This window comes from Chelonoidis abingdonii, chromosome 2 (assembly GCF_003597395.2).
Source record: "Chelonoidis abingdonii isolate Lonesome George chromosome 2, CheloAbing_2.0, whole genome shotgun sequence".
Taxonomy (NCBI): Eukaryota; Metazoa; Chordata; order Testudines; family Testudinidae; genus Chelonoidis; species Chelonoidis abingdonii.
In genome coordinates, this window is record NC_133770.1 from 161,202,520 (window position 1) to 161,222,228 (window position 19,709).

The 19,709-nt window shown below is 49.0% G+C and overlaps 2 protein-coding genes across 10 annotated transcripts in view; one reads left to right on the forward strand and one right to left on the reverse strand.

Moving 5' to 3' along the window:
- Positions 1-11,841, forward strand: part of BIN3 (bridging integrator 3) — a 66,765-nt gene extending 54,924 nt beyond the window's left edge. For all 3 annotated transcript variants that reach the window (XM_075062757.1, XM_075062756.1, XM_075062758.1), the window contains 4 exons: positions 3,077-3,218; positions 5,909-6,043; positions 11,503-11,715; positions 11,773-11,841. In XM_075062757.1, coding sequence (XP_074918858.1) covers positions 3,077-3,218; positions 5,909-6,043; positions 11,503-11,649 — 424 coding nt within the window. In that variant the 3' untranslated portion in view covers positions 11,650-11,715; positions 11,773-11,841. The remainder of the gene's footprint in view (positions 1-3,076; positions 3,219-5,908; positions 6,044-11,502; positions 11,716-11,772) is intronic.
- A 61-nt stretch (positions 11,842-11,902) lies between these two features.
- The window catches only part of CCAR2 (cell cycle and apoptosis regulator 2), an 11,267-nt gene continuing 3,460 nt past the window's right edge, over positions 11,903-19,709 (reverse strand). For 3 of the 7 annotated variants that reach the window (XM_032800929.2, XM_032800931.2, XM_032800930.2), the window contains 18 exons: positions 19,159-19,250; positions 18,326-18,417; positions 18,004-18,118; positions 17,423-17,549; positions 16,969-17,065; positions 16,621-16,737; positions 16,186-16,420; positions 15,995-16,108; positions 15,739-15,902; positions 14,742-14,931; positions 14,418-14,657; positions 14,070-14,279; positions 13,638-13,988; positions 13,360-13,509; positions 13,174-13,273; positions 12,897-13,094; positions 12,592-12,797; positions 11,903-12,446 (listed from right to left, as the gene is read on the reverse strand). In XM_032800929.2, the coding sequence (XP_032656820.1) occupies positions 12,396-12,446; positions 12,592-12,797; positions 12,897-13,094; positions 13,174-13,273; positions 13,360-13,509; positions 13,638-13,988; positions 14,070-14,279; positions 14,418-14,657; positions 14,742-14,931; positions 15,739-15,902; positions 15,995-16,108; positions 16,186-16,420; positions 16,621-16,737; positions 16,969-17,065; positions 17,423-17,549; positions 18,004-18,118; positions 18,326-18,417; positions 19,159-19,250 (2,849 nt within the window). In that variant the 3' untranslated portion in view covers positions 11,903-12,395. The remainder of the gene's footprint in view (positions 12,447-12,591; positions 12,798-12,896; positions 13,095-13,173; positions 13,274-13,359; positions 13,510-13,637; positions 13,989-14,069; positions 14,280-14,417; positions 14,658-14,741; positions 14,932-15,738; positions 15,903-15,994; positions 16,109-16,185; positions 16,421-16,620; positions 16,738-16,968; positions 17,066-17,422; positions 17,550-18,003; positions 18,119-18,325; positions 18,418-19,158; positions 19,251-19,709) is intronic. The other 4 variants (XM_032800933.2, XM_075062755.1, XM_032800932.2 and 1 more) reach the window with 2 other exon arrangements.

A 19,709-nucleotide genomic window follows, 5' to 3' on the forward strand; every position in this document is an offset into this window, starting at 1 on the left:
TGCCTAGGTGAAGTAGCAGAAGTGAGCCTTCAGAAGGGATTTAAGTCATGCAAGTGGCTTGGCCAGCAGACTCAGGGAGGGGGTGCCAAATATAAGGGGCAGCATGGAAGAAGGTGAGGAATCAACTGTGGGAGGAGGATCCCGAGATTGACATCACTGGTAAAATCAGGGAGGCTGGGAAGGAATATGAAAGGAGATAAAGTTCAAGTTGTAGGCAGGGGCTGTGTGAGATAAAACCTTCATGGCAGGACGTGTGAATTTTCTCTTCCCTACAGTGTTGATCCAGCCAAGTGCCTCATACAGAGGAAGTGTCATGGTGACGCAATGGACTAGAGATGGTTGCGACAGTAGCATTTTAGATGGACTAGAGGAGTCAGGTTCACAAAATGCTTAGAATTTGATCTATTATATGTGAGAGGTAAACGCAGTACTAAATTTCCGCAGAACAAATGTGGTAATGATAAGAGAGATGGTGCACAGTGTTAGCTGGAACTCAGTGTTAAAGAGACACTGATAAGGGAAATTCAGAGTTAAAAATTCCCTTGCCCTAGATTAATACTGTAGATTATTAATCCTGAAAAATGTTCACAGTCTCATTTACTTCCTGTCACTGGTATTTCCTTATGTTTTGCAATTCACTTAGTCAAGACAGCGAAACTAGACCTGTTAATTTCACAGAAAGTCACTGTCCCTTTTTAATTCTCAAGTTCGTTATCATTGGGTTCACAACTAGGCAGGACAATATTTAAAGAGCCACCATCCACTTAAAACTTTCACTTCTGGCTGAACGTTGTTGTTTGAAGCTGGTGTTGTTGCAAATAACACCTCGGGTGATTAGAAATTAATTAGATGAGTGGGGGAATAGTATTTTTCTCTCCTCTGTCAGTTTGTGTGCTTTATGCGTTTAACAGCACATTGTGTAGGGTCAGTTTCTTTATTCCCCCCTTGTGTAGACAGCCAGCTTCCCACATTGTTGTGTGGCTCTATAACACAACAGTAGCAGGAGAGAAAAAACATTTTAAAAAATAAGAAAATATGACTGTAAAATCACCAGTCTCTGAAGGAGGGCTGAGACACAAATGTGGGGCCTCTTAACTACTTCTAACGAGGTATGTGAAATTGACTAGATTTTAAGTAGTTGATGTATGTTTAAATAAAAAAAACACTTGACATGGGAATATAAGACTGGAAAGGGCCTTCTTGGATCCACTCCCTTGTTATTGCAGGCCACTGCCTAATTTATATTAACAAAATAATGATTGTAATACTAACTTTCCCTTTTTGTAGCACCATCCATCAGTCAGTTAGTTCAGTCTCACAATGTCCATAGAAGTTTATAATAAACACATTTCTATCTGGAGTAGGCTTTCTTTCACTCTTTGTTTTGATTAACAGATTCTAAATTCTGGATCTAAACTAAGTTGACCGTATCCCTCTCGGAAAGGGAAAGCAGGGCAGTCCCTTTGTAATTAACAAGTAAGAGCAGCCCAGTAAAAGGAGTGGTGTGTCTTTAAATCCACACAGTGCAGGGTTCCTGTTAGCAAAAGGACTCAGGGGACAGAGAGATGAGCGGGTGTTGGGAGTGTGGATTGCATCACACTCACTCTAGTGGGAAATGCCACAAAAGCTACTGGGAATGTCTTTTCCATAACCAATGTTTTTGTGAGTATTGAGCACCTAGACAAACCCTCATTGTTCTTCTGTGCTCTGTGCAGGAAGTAGGAGAGGTGTGAGCAAATTATTGTTCACATTAGGAAGTTGCAAAATGGAGCTCTTCCACATGCACAAAAGAGGGGATCAGGGTTTCTTTTTGTTTCATCAGTTGCAGCCTAATCCTGCAAGATGTTTCACTCCTGTGGAATCACTGGAGATTCTCAGCACCTCACAGGATTGTCCCTTGAATGCTAGCCAGCACAAGTCAGGAGAGAGAAAAGGATGCCCTATGATTTCTTTCCTGTTCCTCTTTTTGTCTTGGCAACCCATCTCCTCCTCCTCAGTAATGAACTAGTGCTTGTGTCCCAGGAAGACTGGCTAATGATCCCATGCCCTGGTTTAAGAGCAACATGTGGCTCATATAATCTTTCAGAGCAGTGAAGAAACTGCAAGGCAGTGCCAGGGCCACTGGGATCCCTCAGGACTAGCTCCTTTGTGGCCCCAGGCCTTTGTTCATGCTTTTCTCTTCCCTCAGGGAAATGCTGACTGACGACTGTCTCTGTCTCCCTTAGTATTAGGGATCTCCCTTATTGGGCTGTGTTAATAGCAGTCTCTTGGCTAAGGAGAGCCCAGTTTCCAGTTGACGAGAGAGGAGAAAGGGACAGCTACGTGTTGCTGAACCATTCTGCTCATTGCTGGACCAGTAGCTCTTATCTTTCTCCTTCCCCTATATCTTTCATAGCATCATAGACATTAGTTCATACTCACCCCAGCGGCCAGTGCAAAAATGTTCCATACTAGCATTTTTCCCTGTCTAATTTTAAATATCCTGAGCTCTGGTGCTTCCACCCCATTCCTTGGGAGGCTGTGCTAGATCTTGTAGCTTTCTTTCACTGTTAAGAAATGTTTACTGATATTCAGCCTACATTTCCAGTTGTCCAATACTGTTCCCTTACTTCTAATCAGACCCCCTTGCAACTCCCCATAGAATTCCTCTCCCCACTTAATGTTGGCATCTTACAGATGTTTGCAGGCCGTTAACATGAAATACATTTTAGACACTAAAGCCATAGGACCCATGATGCATCTGCTGGAAGCTCCAAGAGGATAAATATGGTCTGTAGTGTAACTTCATGTCTTGTTTTGTGGAAAGACTTGTGGAGATTATGGACCTGATCCGATTCCTATTAAAGTAATTGGGGGTTGGATCGGGCCATAAGGACACTTGCCCTGCCTCTGCCTCTGCCCTACCAGTAATCTGAGGACAGGTGTTAACGCCCACTCCTAGTGTCATATAGAATTCTGCCTGAGCACCTTGAATTAACAGGTTCTTAGCTGGGAGTTTGGCCAAGTAGATATGTCTCTAAGATGAGTCCAGCCAGGCCACAGCATTCACGGGGTTTTATTCTTTGAACTCCTGCAGGTTCAGCAGCGTGTTCCCCAGCCTGAACATGGCAGTGAAGAGACGTGAGCAGACTCTGCAAGACTACAAGCGGCTGCAGTCCAAGGTGGAAAAATATGAAGAGAAGGAGAAGACCGGCCCCATCCTGGCCAAGCTACACCAGGTACAGAGCTGGGAGATGGGTGCTTACTGCTGGGGTTGAAAAGCTCTGGAGAGAATGTTAGGGCACCCCCTGTGTGCAGGGTGACACACTACAATTTCCCTTACATACGTTTCATCCTGACATGCCAAGTATCGTTGAAAGGTGTAAGTGCGAGTTATTTAGCACAGTAACTGGGAATAGTGTGATGAAATTAAGACATAGAAAATCTAGGCACTGAAGAGCTATTAGGCGATGGAATAGACTCACAAGGGAAATGATCCCCACCATGCTTGGGACATTTAAGACTAGACAGGGGAAATCCCTTGTAAATGTACACTTGGGTACAATCTTGCCTCGGCAAGGAAATGGACTGAATGATCTTTTGTCTTTCAGTATCTAAGTTCTGTATCTAAATTCCCTAAAGTATAGACTAATTTATTCAGTGTTTCAGGTTAATGTGCCATTATTTTTTCAATATTAAATTGACATACGCAATGCTTGGTAAATCCAGGTAAATTAAGAGCACTCAGTCTGAGACCAAACAGAACGTCTTTTCCAAACTAAAGCCCACAAGAACTGGAGATAACTGTAAGAGCACATTAGGAGACAGCATTCCCCTGAACTTCAGAATTTGACTAAACAGCTATAAAAAAAAATCATAAAATTCTTCACATTTGCCACCTGATACAAAGCTTAGTCTCACAAAATTGCAATAACTCGTTAACATGAAACCTCACAAAATTCTTACATCTTTCTGAAATTTGAGCAAAGTTGTTGGGTTTTGTGTTTTGTTTTTACTAAATCTTCACCGGCATTCCCAGCAAAATCTGTCATTTCTACAAAACATTTGCTTGAAACCTTTAAGGAATAGTTGCTTCATCAGAGTGAAAGAACACACCGTTTTGATCACTTTCCCCCCGAAAATTAAGTATTGTGTTAAAGAAGAGGCCTATCAGCATTAACAAAAGAGAATTCAGACTTCATAGTAAGCAGCTTATGTTGCTCAGCCTCAGTGACTAAAGCTATGGCTGGAAAAATGGGAGTTCTTTTGTCCTGGTGATTAAGTCGGTTTTATTTTTTTCCTAATGAACTTCTGGTATGACCTAAATTTTTCCCCCATGAAAATCTGAAATTAATAATCAAAAGTCTGAGCTTGGTCACCTGGGATAGCCAGAGCTGCTGTTGGAGAGGACCTAAAGCCAGGCTATTCAAGAGAGATCCAGATATTTGGTAAGGAGTTAGTATAGTCTCATAAAGTATTTCCATCCGGCCTAAAATATAAATTGGGCTGTTTACCCAAGCCCTCAGGTTTTGGATGCAGGAAGCTTCCTGAATTAACCCTCCTTTCCCGTGAGTTGGAACACTCTCAGCCTCAGTTTGAGTAGCTGGATTGGTGTCAGACAGTGCATTTGCCCCTTTCAGCCTGGTGTCATTTTAAGACCTTACTAGCCGGAAGTTATGCCTGCTCCATATCTCTAGCGTACTTTCCCAACAAAGGCCCGGAACCTGTCTTAACACCAATCTGTCCATAGGATTAGACACCGCCAGAGCAGGACCAGCATGTGGAATCTCACTGCTAGCCCACACCCCCTCCCTTTGGAATTGCACCAGGATTAAGTGGCAGACTTGAACTTGTCTAATGTTTCAGCACCCACCCCCTCCTGCCCTTTTCCACACCTTCTGAGAGACATTTCCCTTTCTCCCCACGCTTCTGTTTAAAGATCGCCAATAGGACTCTCCAAACTGAAGGTCACAGGCAAAGTGCAAAGACAGGAGAGACTCCCCTGGGGTTGACCCGGCAAATTCTCCGAGGGCATAGGGTTAGGGGAGCAAACCCTGAGGACGGACAGAAGACCATCAGAGTCTCGGCATCCGCCCAGCGGTGCTAGCAGGTCCAAGATCCAAGTCTTAGTTCAGCTTGGAGTCTCCCGTATTCACCTTTACTTCCAGCAGCATAGCAAAGTTGCTTTGCTGGCCAAGTCACGCCCCCTCTCTGGTCATAGCACCAGCATGGCCCCTAGTATGGCGTGGACTGTAGGGTCCTTCAGAACTTTTCACAGTTATCCCAGTGAGAGAGAGATCTGCCAATGTCCTAGCAAGACACCACCTGACCACAGGGCTGCAGGCAACAGATAAAATATGGTGCTTGCTAACATTGTCCTTGAGCTGCTAGTTAGAGGATCTTGTGTCACATTCCGGGTTTGCTCTGTAGAGCTGTTTGGTTTCAGACCATAGGCTCTTTTGAGGGCCCCAGTGTATAGCCTTCATTTCTCTTTGAGGCAGGAGAAGGAACAATTTTATTATGCCTTCCAGCAGGTCATCTTTACCTTGCTGCTCATAGAAAAGCAACTTTGATGCATATTTATAGTACCACATAGAGGAAACTGGCTAAGGAAAGCTATTAATGTTTGGTGCCCACTCACTGAGTCAATTCGTGCATGTGGCAGATACAAGCAGCTTGCCACGGTGGTGTTAGAGTCCTTATTGCCTTTCAGTGACCTACCTGTGGATCTCTTTATGGGAGAGATTCAGTCATCCCCCAAACCCACAGGTTGGTCCTCAGAATATTCCCTTATCAAAAACGCTAAATGTTCTTGGGCCCTAGTGCGAAAAACCACTGTCCTAAGCCAGCTTCCTGGAAGTTCATATATCGGTTTGTTTTGGGAAGGGGGATTTTTAAGGTAGCTGAGCAACCCCCTCTCATTCCCCAGGCCCGTGAGGAGCTGAGGCCGGTGAAGGAGGACTTTGAAGCCAAAAACAAGCAGCTTCTGGAAGAGATGCCCAAGTTCTACAGCAGCCGCATCGACTACTTCGAGCCCAGCTTTGAATCATTGATCCGTGCTCAGGTGAGACCCATAGTGAAACCTTTCCCTGCACTGGCTGCCCTCATGTCAATGTCCATTATCTTGAGCACCTCTCTGGAGCACAGACTCTTTCAGATGTTATTTAGGTGAACGGTTAATCTCACCAGCATATGAGTCCCTAAGATTAACACACCATCCAATTGAATAGATATTGATCCCATCAACTTCGCTGTCTGCATGCTACATCTCTCCTGGGGTTTGCAATAATCCCTTAAAATGCTGGGATGTATGAACGCGGGGAAAGGAAGTCATAGTTGAACAGCATCAATCCTGAACTTTGGGGTTATCATGGAAGCTGTAGTTGGGCACAAGGCAGATAGGTTGCCTGACCCGTTATCTGGCAGAAGATCAAGTTGGCTTCTACTGGAAGCTGGTCTGGTTCTATGGTAGCTGAATGCCATGCAGGGAGAATGGCATGAAGTGAACTTTGCGCCCTTTCTGCGTCATAAAGTATTACCCTGATCTAGTGCTTTGCTTCAGCAGAAGGTCCTGAGCAAAACATTCATGATGTTTATTTAGGGCCCCATCCTACAATCCCATTCAAGTCAATGAGCAGAGTGCCCCCTCCCGAAACAGGTGAGATTGTGGGGCGGGTGGCTGGCTGATCTGAATACCCTGGTTCTCTGCATTTGGGGTCCTGAGTGGTGATCATAAAGGATTAAGGTATTAAGTCACTGCCTAGTCTCCAGTCCTTGTTTTCTACATAGCTGATGGATGCTGCAGGTCTTGACTGATGTGCATCAGCATAACTAGGGGAAGCATCACAACTGGAATATTATGAGGTGCTGCAGGTCCTGGCTGAAGTGTGCTGAGAAAATCCCCCAGAGAAACCCTGAATGGCTGGTGGCTTTTTACACATCTATCATAATCCTCAAGGGTTTTGTCTTTTCTGCTGCCCAATCTCTCTGTTGGCACAAGTGATAGAGAATGGGAATCTCAGTTTTGGTCCGTGTTGGGACATGGTGCAGGGCAGGCTGTAATATAGATTAGTTTGGGGGGTTTGGAATGTCATAACTCAAATCCCTCCCCTTCCCCGGGGGATTCGTGTGGTCAGTGTCCAAAAGAATGTGATATAGTTTGATTTGGGGACATGTTCATGTGAGCCCTTGTGGACAAGGTCCTTCCCCACTCCCACCTCCTTTATGAGGAAGGGCCGTAAATCTTTGCCCAAACTTGCAGGTCCTCCTCTTGTGGAGAGAGGGAATGAGGAAGGTGAGAAGCATCCTAGGTTTCCTCTCTGCAGAGGCTTCTCCCCATGGAGCTGGCCAGCCTGATGGGGCAGAACAAACCTGTTTCCTTTCTGAGCAGGCGTCCAAGTTTGCAAGGTGTGACTCGGGATAGGGGAGACAAGCGTGGCTGATTGGCAGGCTGAATGCACACCAGGCATCAGTCGGGGTGATGAGGAGGTGGTGTATCTTAGACTGCCTGGTTCACACTCCCCTAGACCTAGCTACGCCTACTTACCAGTGCTTTGGGAAAGTGAAATTGGTGTAACTTACACAGACCTGGAGAAAGGTGTGAGTTAAATGTGGGGAAGGCCTGCCATAAGGTACACCTTCCCACTCTCTTCTGTTGGTTGCATTTGCTGGCAGTTTTCTCTATGACACCGATTTTAAGGCCAGAAGGGACCATTATCATCAGTTAAACTGACATCCTAGAGGTCATAGAGTGTGGGGAAAACTGACATGCATCCGCACAGGTTCATCATTGTAGGTACTTCCTGGGATTTGAACTTGTGATTTTTGGCGTCCCAGAGAAGCGCTGTGCCCCTGGACTACCGTGCCAGTTGCTACGGTAGACTCAGTGGGCCAGAGACGGAGCTGACGTGTAAGGTAATAGTAACAGTCCAAACAAGCAATTCTAGAGGCAGGGTAAGAGGCATGTTAAGGGGACTGGAAGAAGGTGTAAATAACATCAGTTCAGACTCACCTCTGAACTTGGGCCTCTGCAAACCTGAAAGCAGCTTGCCCTCAGACTGATTCACCCTAAGGTCCCTCTGCTAGAGACCAGGGATGCTGTTGTGTCTCTGTCATGCTAGAGGAGAGGGCTCCATGCTCCAAGCGTCAGGGCTGAAATGACGAGGCTCCTCAGAGCCACAGCAGGGTTGATGTGGCCCTTCTGAGGTAAATAAACAGTCCCAGACGGTTCTCTGCAGCGGATCTTTTGGTTGAGGCCTTGAAACCCAGAGTGGTGTTTGCTTTACATATACATGAACGATCCTCTGGCAGTTTCTTAAGGGCGGAGCCTTGCCCTGGTGTCTTTGGCCTATGTTTCCCATACTCCTGTTGTGCTGTGTGCCAGTTGGCTGCTGCCCTCTGCCCTCTGCTCTTAAGGTGGTTGCATTGCGTCGTGTTGGGTGCCTGTGCTCTGTGAGGCGCTCTGAGGAATGAAAAAGCTTATACAGCTATACGAAACCAAACGGTTCCTGTGCCTTCTCCTCCCCCACCTCAAGAACACATGATCCTGGCGTGAAAAAATTTTGAAACTTCTTTCGAGATGCCCAACACAACCCCAGGTTGCTCCTGTGCTGGCACTTGTGTCCTCAGCCCACAGGAGCCACGGCCTGTCCCTTTGCTGCATCTGTCTGTCTGTGACTCTGACATGGGTTTCCTTGCAAGACCCTCTGCTAGAACCCTTTCCATGAGAACCTTTTTGTTTGTTTGTTTGCCAATTGCTCTTGCCCACGAAGCTAGAGCCAACCCTGCTCTGCCTCTGCTGGGTTTGACACTTCTTGGGAGGGTGGGGAGGAGGAAAGAGGGCTTTTCCATTCACGTTTGGAGGGGAGTGAGGTGTCAGTCCTGCTCTGCATCCCCTTCAGCGTAAGGCCATGGTAGCAGGGCTCCGGGAGGGCCCAGCTATAAAGGAGCAACTAGGTTGAAAGCCAAGACTAAGCTGTTGGTTCTTGCTGCACATTGGTGTTTGCAATCTAGTGACAGTGCTGGCTGGGCAGGCACTGAGGAGCAGGCAGTTGCATACTCCGAAGCTTGCTCTTTTCCCTTGCTTTGGCTGGCAGCTGGGACTGCAGGACCTAGCAAGATCTCTTTCCCTTCTCCAGAGGCCATTAATACATGGGTCTGTTCCATGTCTGTGCAAAGATTCCTCAGTTGTCTAGTGCTCACACGCCTTTTTCTTTTGTCCCTTTCCTGAGGTTGCTTGGAGAGGTGATTTATTCCCTTCCTGCCTGCCTCACAATGAAGGAATAAAGAGGCACCTATAGGAGCTCGCCAAGCATAGGGCGTTGCAAAGAAATCTGGGAGCTGTCCCTGGATTCTTACCGACAGTCACTCCCTTTGCTGCAGCAGGGGTGGGGGGGTAGCAGCAGCTCTGACTGAGTCATTCGCGGCCACTCTTGGGTTACTTGGCCCTTCCATAGCACCCTCCGTCTCAAAGCACTTCAGATGCATGCAGGAGGTGAGCAGTATTTCCCCATTTTGCAGATCAGTAATCTGGCTTGCCCAAGGCAATTTAATGAGTGAGTCAGTGCTGAGCCAGGAATAGAACCCAGGAGTCCAACTCACTGCCGTGACCACTGAACTGCAGCGTCCCTGTTGGGGCCATGAAGGCAGAGGCTTGCAAGTAGTTTTTCCTGTAATGGGGCCTAGGGCTGGCGCGTGCTCAAAGGCATGTGAACGGTAATGGGCTGCTCTGCTGCCCCCAGCCGGCCCAATCTCTCCCTCCATGCCTCATTGAGTTTATTTTTCTTTGCAGGGTTTCAAGTTACTCAATAGATTTAGAGACTGGGAGGGAGGGCACAGCTGACACAGGGGCAGATGCCATTGTTTTCTGAATGAAACTAGAACCAGCAGCAGTTTCACCTCCCAAGCATTAGGAACTGGAGGGTCCAGTGGGTTCCTCTCTCTAGTCTGCTTGAGCTGCTGATGGGACACACTGTGCAGTCTCCGAATAGGAAGGTTTCTCTTTGCAGTGTAGATGTACTCACAAAGGAGTCAGCCAGAGAGGGGAATCCTTAGGGATTCCCTGCTCCCACCCTCCAATGTTGGCTTGACAAACCGTGTAGTAAATAAAGCCAGCGGCCTTTGTGCACCTTTCCCCCAGGAGGAAGGAGCAGTGAGACTGCACCCTATAAATACGGAGTTATGGCTAAGCCTCCTCCAGAACATAGAGATGGGAAAGACCTGTGCCCTCAACAGCTCCAGAGAAGTAGTTTTATGGTTTGGACCTAACTAGACCCACCAGGGGCGGGGTGCCAGGTGTTTGGGTTCCAACTTGAACTCAGCCCTGCAAGGGGATTGCGTTTGAAACAAAATGGGGCTTTGATCATGGATACAGCCTCAACCCTGTGGCACCAGGGCTCTAGGTAGCTAACAACCATGCTATTGTGATGGAATGGACAATGTGATATTGTCCTGGCTCATGTTGGAACACTGCAAGTAGGAGCATAGTACTGCCCGGTGGAAAAGTCACTAGAGCAGCTAGAGAGGTGGAGCCATGACTTCATTTTATGAGAGATTAGTAGATGCCAGGTTCGTTTAGTCTGCTCCCCAAGCCCCTTCCCTTTCTGGTGGCCATCTTGGTGTTCCCTTGGTTTCTAAGCAGAGCAGTGGCCACACAGGACAGATTCTTGCAGAGTTCCCATCACTGTTAACTAGGCCTGCAAGCAAGTTGCCAATGAATGCTCCCTCTTGCTCAACTCTGGGATCAGAGCACCCCCTAGTGAACATGCTCATGTCTGTATTTTAGCTAGTTGCCTATGTAACATGAGGTGATGGTTCTGTCTCCTCAGAGCCTAGAGTGCCTCCTGGCACACACTGGCAGAGTATGCCCAGAGAGCTTCCAAACAGCTCTCCGGCTGCTATCCTCTATATGCAGTAAAATGGGGTCAGACCACAATTCCACTAACCCTAACCTCTCCATCAGTGAGGGCAATACTGTAGATTGTTGCTGGACCCATGGGGCATGCTGAGGAGAGTGTTAGAGGGAGGGATTAATGGCACATCGCTTGGTCCTCTAGTTGGAGTGTGGAGCCCCCTAGTGGATTTTTAAACCACACTCCTCCTTAGAGGAGTAAGGCACTTGAACTGCCCACTCTGCTTGTGGGCACCATGTGTGGATAAAGCCAGCAACTGCATGGAAATGGAAGAGGGTAAACCAGCATGTCTACTGAGCGGAGAGCTGGGCTGGGCTGGGCTGGGGACAGGCCCCTTCCCCAGCCCCACATCAGAGATTTTGTGTCCCCAGCAGCAGCCACCCTCCTTCCTGCCAAAACAAACAGGCTCTTCAGAGTAGGGGGAGACCGTCTCCATGGAGACACACACACTGACTTCAGCCGGTGAGATCAGTGTGGCTGGAGGAGCTTCTGAGGAGTCACATCCCTGTGCAGGTGTTCACAGCAACCACCTGGAAAAGGACAGTAAAGCATGGAGGAAAGATTTGTGTGAGGAACCTGTTTTAAAGGTAAGGCTGACACAGTCTCTTTCCAGGTTGTGTACTACACGGAAATGCACAAGATCTTCAGCGACCTGACAGAGCAGATTGATGAGCCAGGCCTCACCGATGAGCAGAGGGAGAAAGAGAATGAAGCCAAGCTGAGTGAGCTCCGGGCCCTGTCCATTGTGGCTGATGACTGACCGCCCTTGTCACGCACAGGGTGGAGGTGGAAACTGACTGACTCTAGGTTTGAACTCCAAGACAAGGTACAACTTTTGATGATGAGGAAGAGTAATACCTGCACTGCACAAGAGCAAGCAAAGGGGAAACTATTTCTGGCTACCTCATGCAATGGGTCTGGTGGTGTTCAGCCAAGGCCAGATCATGGACTTTTGTTATTTCTTAGAAATCTAACACTAATAAAGATGCCCTGTTTTAACAATGTACACATTGTTTTCCTGTAGCACACAACTATTTATTGATAATTAAAAAAAAAATTATACAAAGATAGCCACAGACAGACAAGTGAAGAAAAAAAGGAGAGTTTTTAAACCTTTCCCATTAAATACAAGTTGTTACCACATTTATTGTCTAAAGCACCACATCAAAACTAAGTGCAGATGGCAGACCTTCATTTTAAGACCCCTGTGTGTTTATTGTAAAAAGGGAGAGGCATGGGCAGTGATGCTCAGTTTTTTTTTTTGACAACCTTGGTTGTCACAAAGCCAGTTCATGGGCATCAGCACTTGCACACACTAGGCTGTGAAAATTCCTACCTCAGAAGTTTGTCATGTGCTGCAGCCCAACACTGTCCTGTTCCCCCCATAATGGGAATCCAGCTCAAGTCTCCTTCAGGCAGCGAAAGGGGTGGTTCCTGGTTCCGCTCATGACAGGGCACAGATTCTGCTCTCTTCTGGCACACTATAGCTTCAGGGAGTCACAGGTGTCAGTTGCTAGATGATGGTTCCTCCTCCTTCTTCTCCAAGCAGTTATTAGTCTGGCAGAGAGAAGGAAGGAAGGCAGGCAGGCATGAGACAGGCCCCTCTCCCCAAAAAACCAAATGCAAGAGGAGACACTAACTATGCTGTCTCCTCTCTCAGAAAAAGCTGGCCCGGGGGGGGGGGGGGGGAATTGATTGATACCTTCTCAATGATCTTCTGGATCTCCAGCTGCAGTGGAACAAGGCGCTTTTTGTTCTCCTGCAGCAGCCTTTGGAAGTGGGATTTCTGCCTCTCTGCTGATTTCACCTGCTCCTCCATATCAGCCAGCTGCTTCTGTACATCCTGCAGCTCAGCAGTCAGCACCTTGTTTGAGGACTCTGTTGCTGACAAACGGGTCTGGGATTCCTCTGTGGGCAAAGAACACATTCAGCACTATGACTCCCTGGTGGGCCCTGCAAGTGGGCCAGCACCTACTGTGTCACCACCCCAGCAGCGCACTGGCTCACCCAGCTTGACTTCCAGTGTGTGGATTTTGCTCTCCAGGTACAGACGGCTATTCTCAGTCTGCTCTGCCTTCTCCAGCAGCTTTCCCACGTTGAGGACAGTCCCATTGTGGGAGATCAGGTCCCCATGCTCCACCACTGCCTTAGGCTGAGCAGAATCCTCAGCCACAGAGTTTGAGGCAGGCAGCAAAGCAAGGTTTCCTGAAACAAGAGCAACCAACTTAGTAGTGATTTTAGCCTCTAGGCACCTGTTGCCATGGACGACATGTCCAGTACTTACCCAAGAGCCCCTCCTCAGGGATGCTGTCCTGGCGGTTGTAGTGCAGGCTCCGATACTGGCACACGTACTGAGTCACTACTCTGTTCACAAGATGCTTCACCTGTTAACAGCGCACACTGCTCATCAGCACAGTAGCTTTCACAGTGGAGTCCCCCCCAACAAGGTCAGCCACAAGCTGGTGCTCACCTGCTCTTTGCAAAGATGTAGCCCCAGTGTCATGAGGATCTTCTCCAGGTCTCTTCTGTGCAGGTAGCCACAGAAATTCAGATCAAAGTAGATAAAGGCCAGGAGAGCATCCACGGGCAGCACAGCACTTGGGTCCAGCTCCTTGGGCTGCTAAGGAACAAGGCACATGCCTGGCTAGGGAACGAACCATTGGTTCAGGGCAGCCCTATTTTCCCCCCACCCTCTTTAAGACTAGTCAGTCTGGGTTGCAGCAGCAGCAGCAGCAGCAGCTTACTGACCAGGTCCTGGAGCGATGAAAACTCCATCTCTGACTGGTTGGAAGCAATGGATCTCACCTCTGCATCATCTAACTTGACACCTACGGGGGACACAAGCAAGGCACGTTGTCTGCACAGCCCAACTGGATGCACATGCCACCCACGCCATGTGCCAGACCTACCAAAGTCCTCCTCCTCATCATCTCGCAGCAGCAGGAGGTCATCCTCTAGGCTCAGCATGCACAGCTCATCAGTTGAGTCTTTGGGCTCCACTTTGCTGTCATCTTTGCTGGCCTTCTCATCCTCTTTGGCCACCTTGGGACTCTCACTGCATGCTGGCTTCTGCTCTGCCTCTTCTTCCTCCTGATGGGTCTGCGAACAGACAGGAGAAAGTCAGAAGTGGTCTGTAGTCTCAGCTGAAGCTGAGACCCTGGAGCGTAGTGGAGGACACACCTGCACAGGCTCCTGCTCACTGGTTGCCTCCTCCTGAGGCTCCTGGGCATCTTCCTTCTGCACTTTCTCATGCTCAGCCGGCTTCTCTGACTCCAGGTTCTTTGCCTCTGATGGCTCTTCCTTCGCTGGCAGAGCCAGCAGTGCCTTGTAAAGCTTGTAGCCAAAATCCCGCTGCAGCATCTCCTGGAAAAACTCTGCCACCACCGCCACCTTGGGGAGGGAAAGGGGCAGAGAGAATTGTAAGTGCAGAGCTCCAAGCAACTCCAGGTGCCACCAGGTAGGGCAGCTTCTTTAGGAACTGATTGGCCTGGTGCCTTCCCACTGGGAGAGGTAGATGAGTGAGCCTACCTCAAATGAAAGCTTTTCCCTCTGTCTCCTGTACTCCAGCAGGGTGCAGAGCGAGAGGTTGGAGCAGCTCGACTGCCCACCCTGCATTGCTGGTTTAGGGTGAGCGATGATGGCAGGTTCCAGGGGGGGAGTTGGAGCTTCAGGTTCAGGAGCTGGCTCAGCAGCAGCATTGGTGGCATCCACATCCTGTGCATTGGCCTCCATTTCCTGGTCAGGGGCCGCTTCTGGGATCTCCACGTCCTGTTTAAAAGCATTACAGAAAGATCTTTACAAAAGTGAGCAATAAGACCTTTTGCTCTTGGCTTTATGACAGCCCAGTCTCACCATCTCTGCTTTCTCTTCCAGGGAGGGTGAGGGGGGTGGCAGAGGGGCCTTCTCTGCTTTCTGCTGGTACAGGGCCTCCCACTCCTCCAGAGGTGGCATGCAGCTCCAGACATCCGGCAGGAAGATCACCACTGTCTCCTTCTGTGACGGGTCTCCCTGCCGCAGATACCTAAACTCAGCAAAACGGAACCTGGAGCATGGGGCGGGGTGGGGGAGGAGGTGTGAGAGGGTCAGCTCTTGGAGACAGGGACTAGACCACTCCTTCCACCCAAACCACAGAGCAGTCACAAATCAAGCCTCTTGCACTTGCTGTTGAGTCCACCCCGCCAATGCTAAAGACAGAAGACCTCCATCTTCCCTTAGCTCTTACTAAGGAATCAAGTCACATGTGAGACCAGGTTTAAGCAAAATAAAAAATCAGTTGCCACAGTTACCCAGTGCAGAAATTCTATATATAGCCATGATGTAATCGGCCAAACCAATGCACCCAAAGTTCCAGCCCATATCTACATGGCTCTGCACATCTCATCTCACCTTCCACCAACCCAGAACAGGCCACTAGCCTGCTGTCTATTTTTTTTTTTTACCATCTAATTCTAATAGGGACCCAAATCTTATTAATACATAATGTTGTTTTAGTTCTCTTCTTTATGAAGTCTTTGGGAGGTGAATGATCTGCATCAATTACCTTTGGAAAATGAAACTGAAATAACCAAACATTCATTTTCTGATTATAACTGTAAAACTACTCTGAAGAGTCTTCAAAATAAATCACTGTTTAAAAATGTATAGTGTGTACCTGAAGAATATGTATTAAGGTTGTAACAACTAACAAAAAAACATGATTAAATTGAGTCTTTCTGACCAGTGACTTAAATCAAATCCACCCTGGTGGAATAGCTGTCACTATAGACCTTTGTTTTCATTGGAGGTCACCCATCCACCCTTATACACCCTCCTGCTCCCAGTGCCCAAGGTGAGGGAGGGTAACACTCACCACTTAGTGCAAGCACTCAGGTCCAAGCCAGTCTGGGCTTTGGTGCAGCGAATGGCTGTGCGAACCAGAACCATGGGATCAGAGTCTGGCTCAGGGCCATCCAGAGAAGGTGACCACTCCCCTCCAATCAGCACAGCTTCATCCTCTTTCCTCCCCAGCAGGAACTAGGGAAGGAGAAGTTGTGAAGCCCAATAATCCTCTGTAGAGGAGGGAATTCCTGCTTCTCCTCCCTACATATTATTAGCAGCAGCCTCACCTTTATTTGCTTTGTGGGGTGCTCTGGACTCTCCTTCTGCTCGCTAGGCTCTTCAATATATAACAAGCAATGGCGATACAACTCCTCTAGGCCTGGGGAAGACAGCAGCATCACCTATGGGGATAGCAACATGGTCAGATTGGCACAGATACCCCTATAAACCCTGGGACCCATTGCCCTGACTCTCTCACCTTGGCACTGAATGCAGGATCTGTGTCCTCCGGCACAACATCCTGGGTGGGATCCTCCTCCGCCTCGGGCGCCTCCTCCGCAGGGTCAGCCACTAGGATGCGGCTGGGATGCCTCAGGGTCAGTGGCTGGGTAAGCGGAAAGGTGTCCAGCCAGCAAAGGCGGACATCATAGAACTCCCGGGGCAACTGGATGCTGCAGTAGCGTCTCACGATTTCCATGGCATCGCAGAAGGGGCTGGAGCCAGGCAGAGAGAAACTAGGGCTAGCAGCAGACACACAGAGCCAGTCACAGCCCCTCAGCTACCACCAACTTCAGGGATATGTTTAGCATCTTTGAGGCATAACAGTGCTGGGGAGGGGAATCCTGGTCTGGCCAGCTGTGACCTATTAATATTTCCTCCTCCCTACCCCCAATGGCTCTCTCCGCCATCTCACCTGTCCACGGCATAGCGTGCAAAGTAGACCCGGTACTGTGGCGGATCATGGCGTGGCTTTTTCACTCCCCATGGTTCACCGCCTTTCTGTTTCCGCTTCTTCGAATCAAAGTCATCCCTGTAACCAGCACAGTGTCTATAAGGATAGCCCTACCAGGAGACCTCTCTCCTTCCTCCCCCATCCAAAAAGCCCCTTAAGGCCTGCATGCAGGAATCACGCACTGAAATGCAGCTACCTCAAGGGTGGGGAACACAGTCATCAGATATCCAGACTCTTGCCAAAGGTTCTATATGATCCTTCAAACACTCCCTTTGGAGCTTATAAGGACACACTTTGCACAGTTCTTACCATCTGCCTGAGTCCTGCCTGCCCTTTGGGCCCCGACCAGGGTATCTCCCAAGGTGGCCCAGGTGGAGCGAAGGGGATGACTGGAAGAGGCTCATTGCTAGGGAAACAAATACACAGTCTTATTTCTAAGCCACTCCAAAATCCAATCCCTGTCTGGACTAACTAAGGCTTGTTATTACTACATTGGCTTCCCCCACCCTCGCTCCAGGAGGTGCCATCCCAGGGCTCCCACAACCCATGTCTGGAGGCAATCAACTTTGTTTCCACCAGCCTATGTCAAGAAGAGGCTGGTGCACACACGCTTTCCTCTGGTCTCAGGAAGATTGGGGCTTATAGCTAAGAGACAAGACCAAAATATCCACAGGACCCTTGCCACTAAGACAGGTGAATCATCCCAGAAATCCCTGTAGCTCCAGTGCTCTAAGTCTCCCTCGCATTAGTCATCAGTACTCACGTTTCTGGGGAAACAAAGGAGGGATCCGGTGAGGCTGGAACAGCAGCTGAGGTTGGGCTCCCAGGATGCCTTGTTTCTGTCCTAAGGATGCCACATGCAGGAGAGGGGTGGGAGCCTTCAGGAGGGGCTATAGAATGAAAGGCGTGCAATATTCAGGCCAAGAACTTGTTCCCCACCCAGGCCGAGGGCCTCCCAGCTTGCAGCAAGGGCTCAACAGGAGATGGGCCTCAAAAGGGAATGAGAGGGAAGTTCACCTGGCAGGAAGCAACAGTGAGAGCCTGGCTTCCTCAAGATGAAGCACTGCACCCCAACCCCTGCTGGGTTGGAGAACGGGGAACAGCACAGCAAAGCCTGGTTTAACCTTTCACTGCCCAGGCTAGCTGCTGGGCCTAGCACAGCAATAGCTAAACAAGCAGCCTCAGTAGGCTCACGGGAATCAGCCTCAGTCATCGCTACGGCTGGGATGGGATGTGGCAACTGCTGCTGCCAGATCAAGGCAAACGTGAGCAATGTTCTCTGAGCATGGAAAGATCCTCCTTCAAGCCCAACATGGAGAGAACTACAAGGGCTTTAAGTGATACCTGATTGGACAATGTCTGGACTTTCATGGCATTCCAGGGCACCGATTGGCTTGGATTGTAGACAGCTTTCACCAGCACTTTCTCACCAATCTGTGGTAACCGGCCCTTCACGACACTGTCACAAAACACAGAGCAACAAGGCACCACCATTACCATTTCAGACCAGGGTCCTGACTTTAGCCCTCCCTCTGTTCAGGGGTTAGAGCAATGCTTCCCTCCCAAAGGCCTGGAGCCTCAGAAAAGAAAGAGCATTCTTGTCCTTAAGTGCTCCTAGAGCCCTTCCCCACCCTCTCTCTCTCACACACACCAGCCCTCGCCTTACCTCAGCTGGAAGAAGACCTCTTCATCCACCACCCCAAAGTAGTCATGCAGGCTGGTGACAATGCCTGTGAAGACTCGCTGCTTCTCACCCACCTGCAAGGCAAAGGACCAGTGGGTTCACTACATCATCCCAGTAAGGCAAAGTGGAGGCTGACACATCAGCACCAGGCAGAACACACAATTGCTGCCGCTATGCTCAGTCACCGCCTGCGCGCACACCCTACCACACACTGTAGTCAACAGACAATACACATACACACACACACAGTCATTGTGCTCACATTCCATGCACAAGCACAAATCACTTTATTCTCTGACACATGTAGCCAGCAGCCCCTATTATCCCCAGGACTAAGGAACACTGTAGTCAAGGGCTCTGTCACCACCATCTAGCCCCTTAAGCTTAAAGCTCACCTGAGCCCTGAAACCCTCCAACTAACAGAAAGGGAGTTTGCTATTTAGTGAGGGCCAGCAGAGCAATAATCCATGAGGCCCTGCTCTCTCTCATGAATGCGCAGCACACAAGTCTTTCCATCCCAGTCTGCTGTGGATCAGTGGGCTGAGCTGGCCACCTACAGATCCCTCTGGATTTCACTTTCACTTGGTGCATTATGTACAGTCAGCGACTGAGGGACCTCTAAAGGGAAATTCCTGCAGCCATGTGCAGGGGACTGAGCTGGGCTGTGACCAGAAGTGACTTGGAGGGTTAAGAACAGGTTGGCATGGGGACAAACTCAGGCATGTCTCTCCAGGAAATGAGACCCCCTGATGAAACACCAGCTTCCTGAAGTAGCAAAGCAGATGGGGCTGAGGGAAGGATTGTCCCCAACATACCTGCAGGTGCCGTGCATTCTGGATAAGATCTGCTGAGACCGGAGGGTTTAACAGGCCAGGTGGAGGTCCCAATAAGGAGGTCGGGTGTGTCCCTAGAACAGAAGAGAAAAAAGGTTAATCCCTAGGACACCTTGTGGAATCAACTCAAAAGTAGCTCCAATCTAAGACCTGGTCTACACTATGCGTTTAACGAGAGGAGTAGCGCTGAAATCGTCGGATTAGGGTTAGTGTGGCCGCAAATCGACAGTATTGGCCTCCAGGCGGTATCCTACAGTGCACCATTGTGACCGCTCTAGAAAGCGATCTGAACTTGGATGCGCTGGCCAGGTAGACAGGAAAAGCCCCGCTAACTTTTGAATTTCATTTCCTGTTTGCCCAGTGTAGAGCTCTGATCAGCACGGGTGGCGATGCAGTCGCAAATCCAAAAAGAGCTCCAGCATGGACCATATGGGAGATACTGGATCTGATCACTGTATGGGGAAACAAATCTGTTCTATCAGGGCTCCGTTACAGAAGACGAAATGCGAAAGCATTTGAAAAAATCTCCAGGC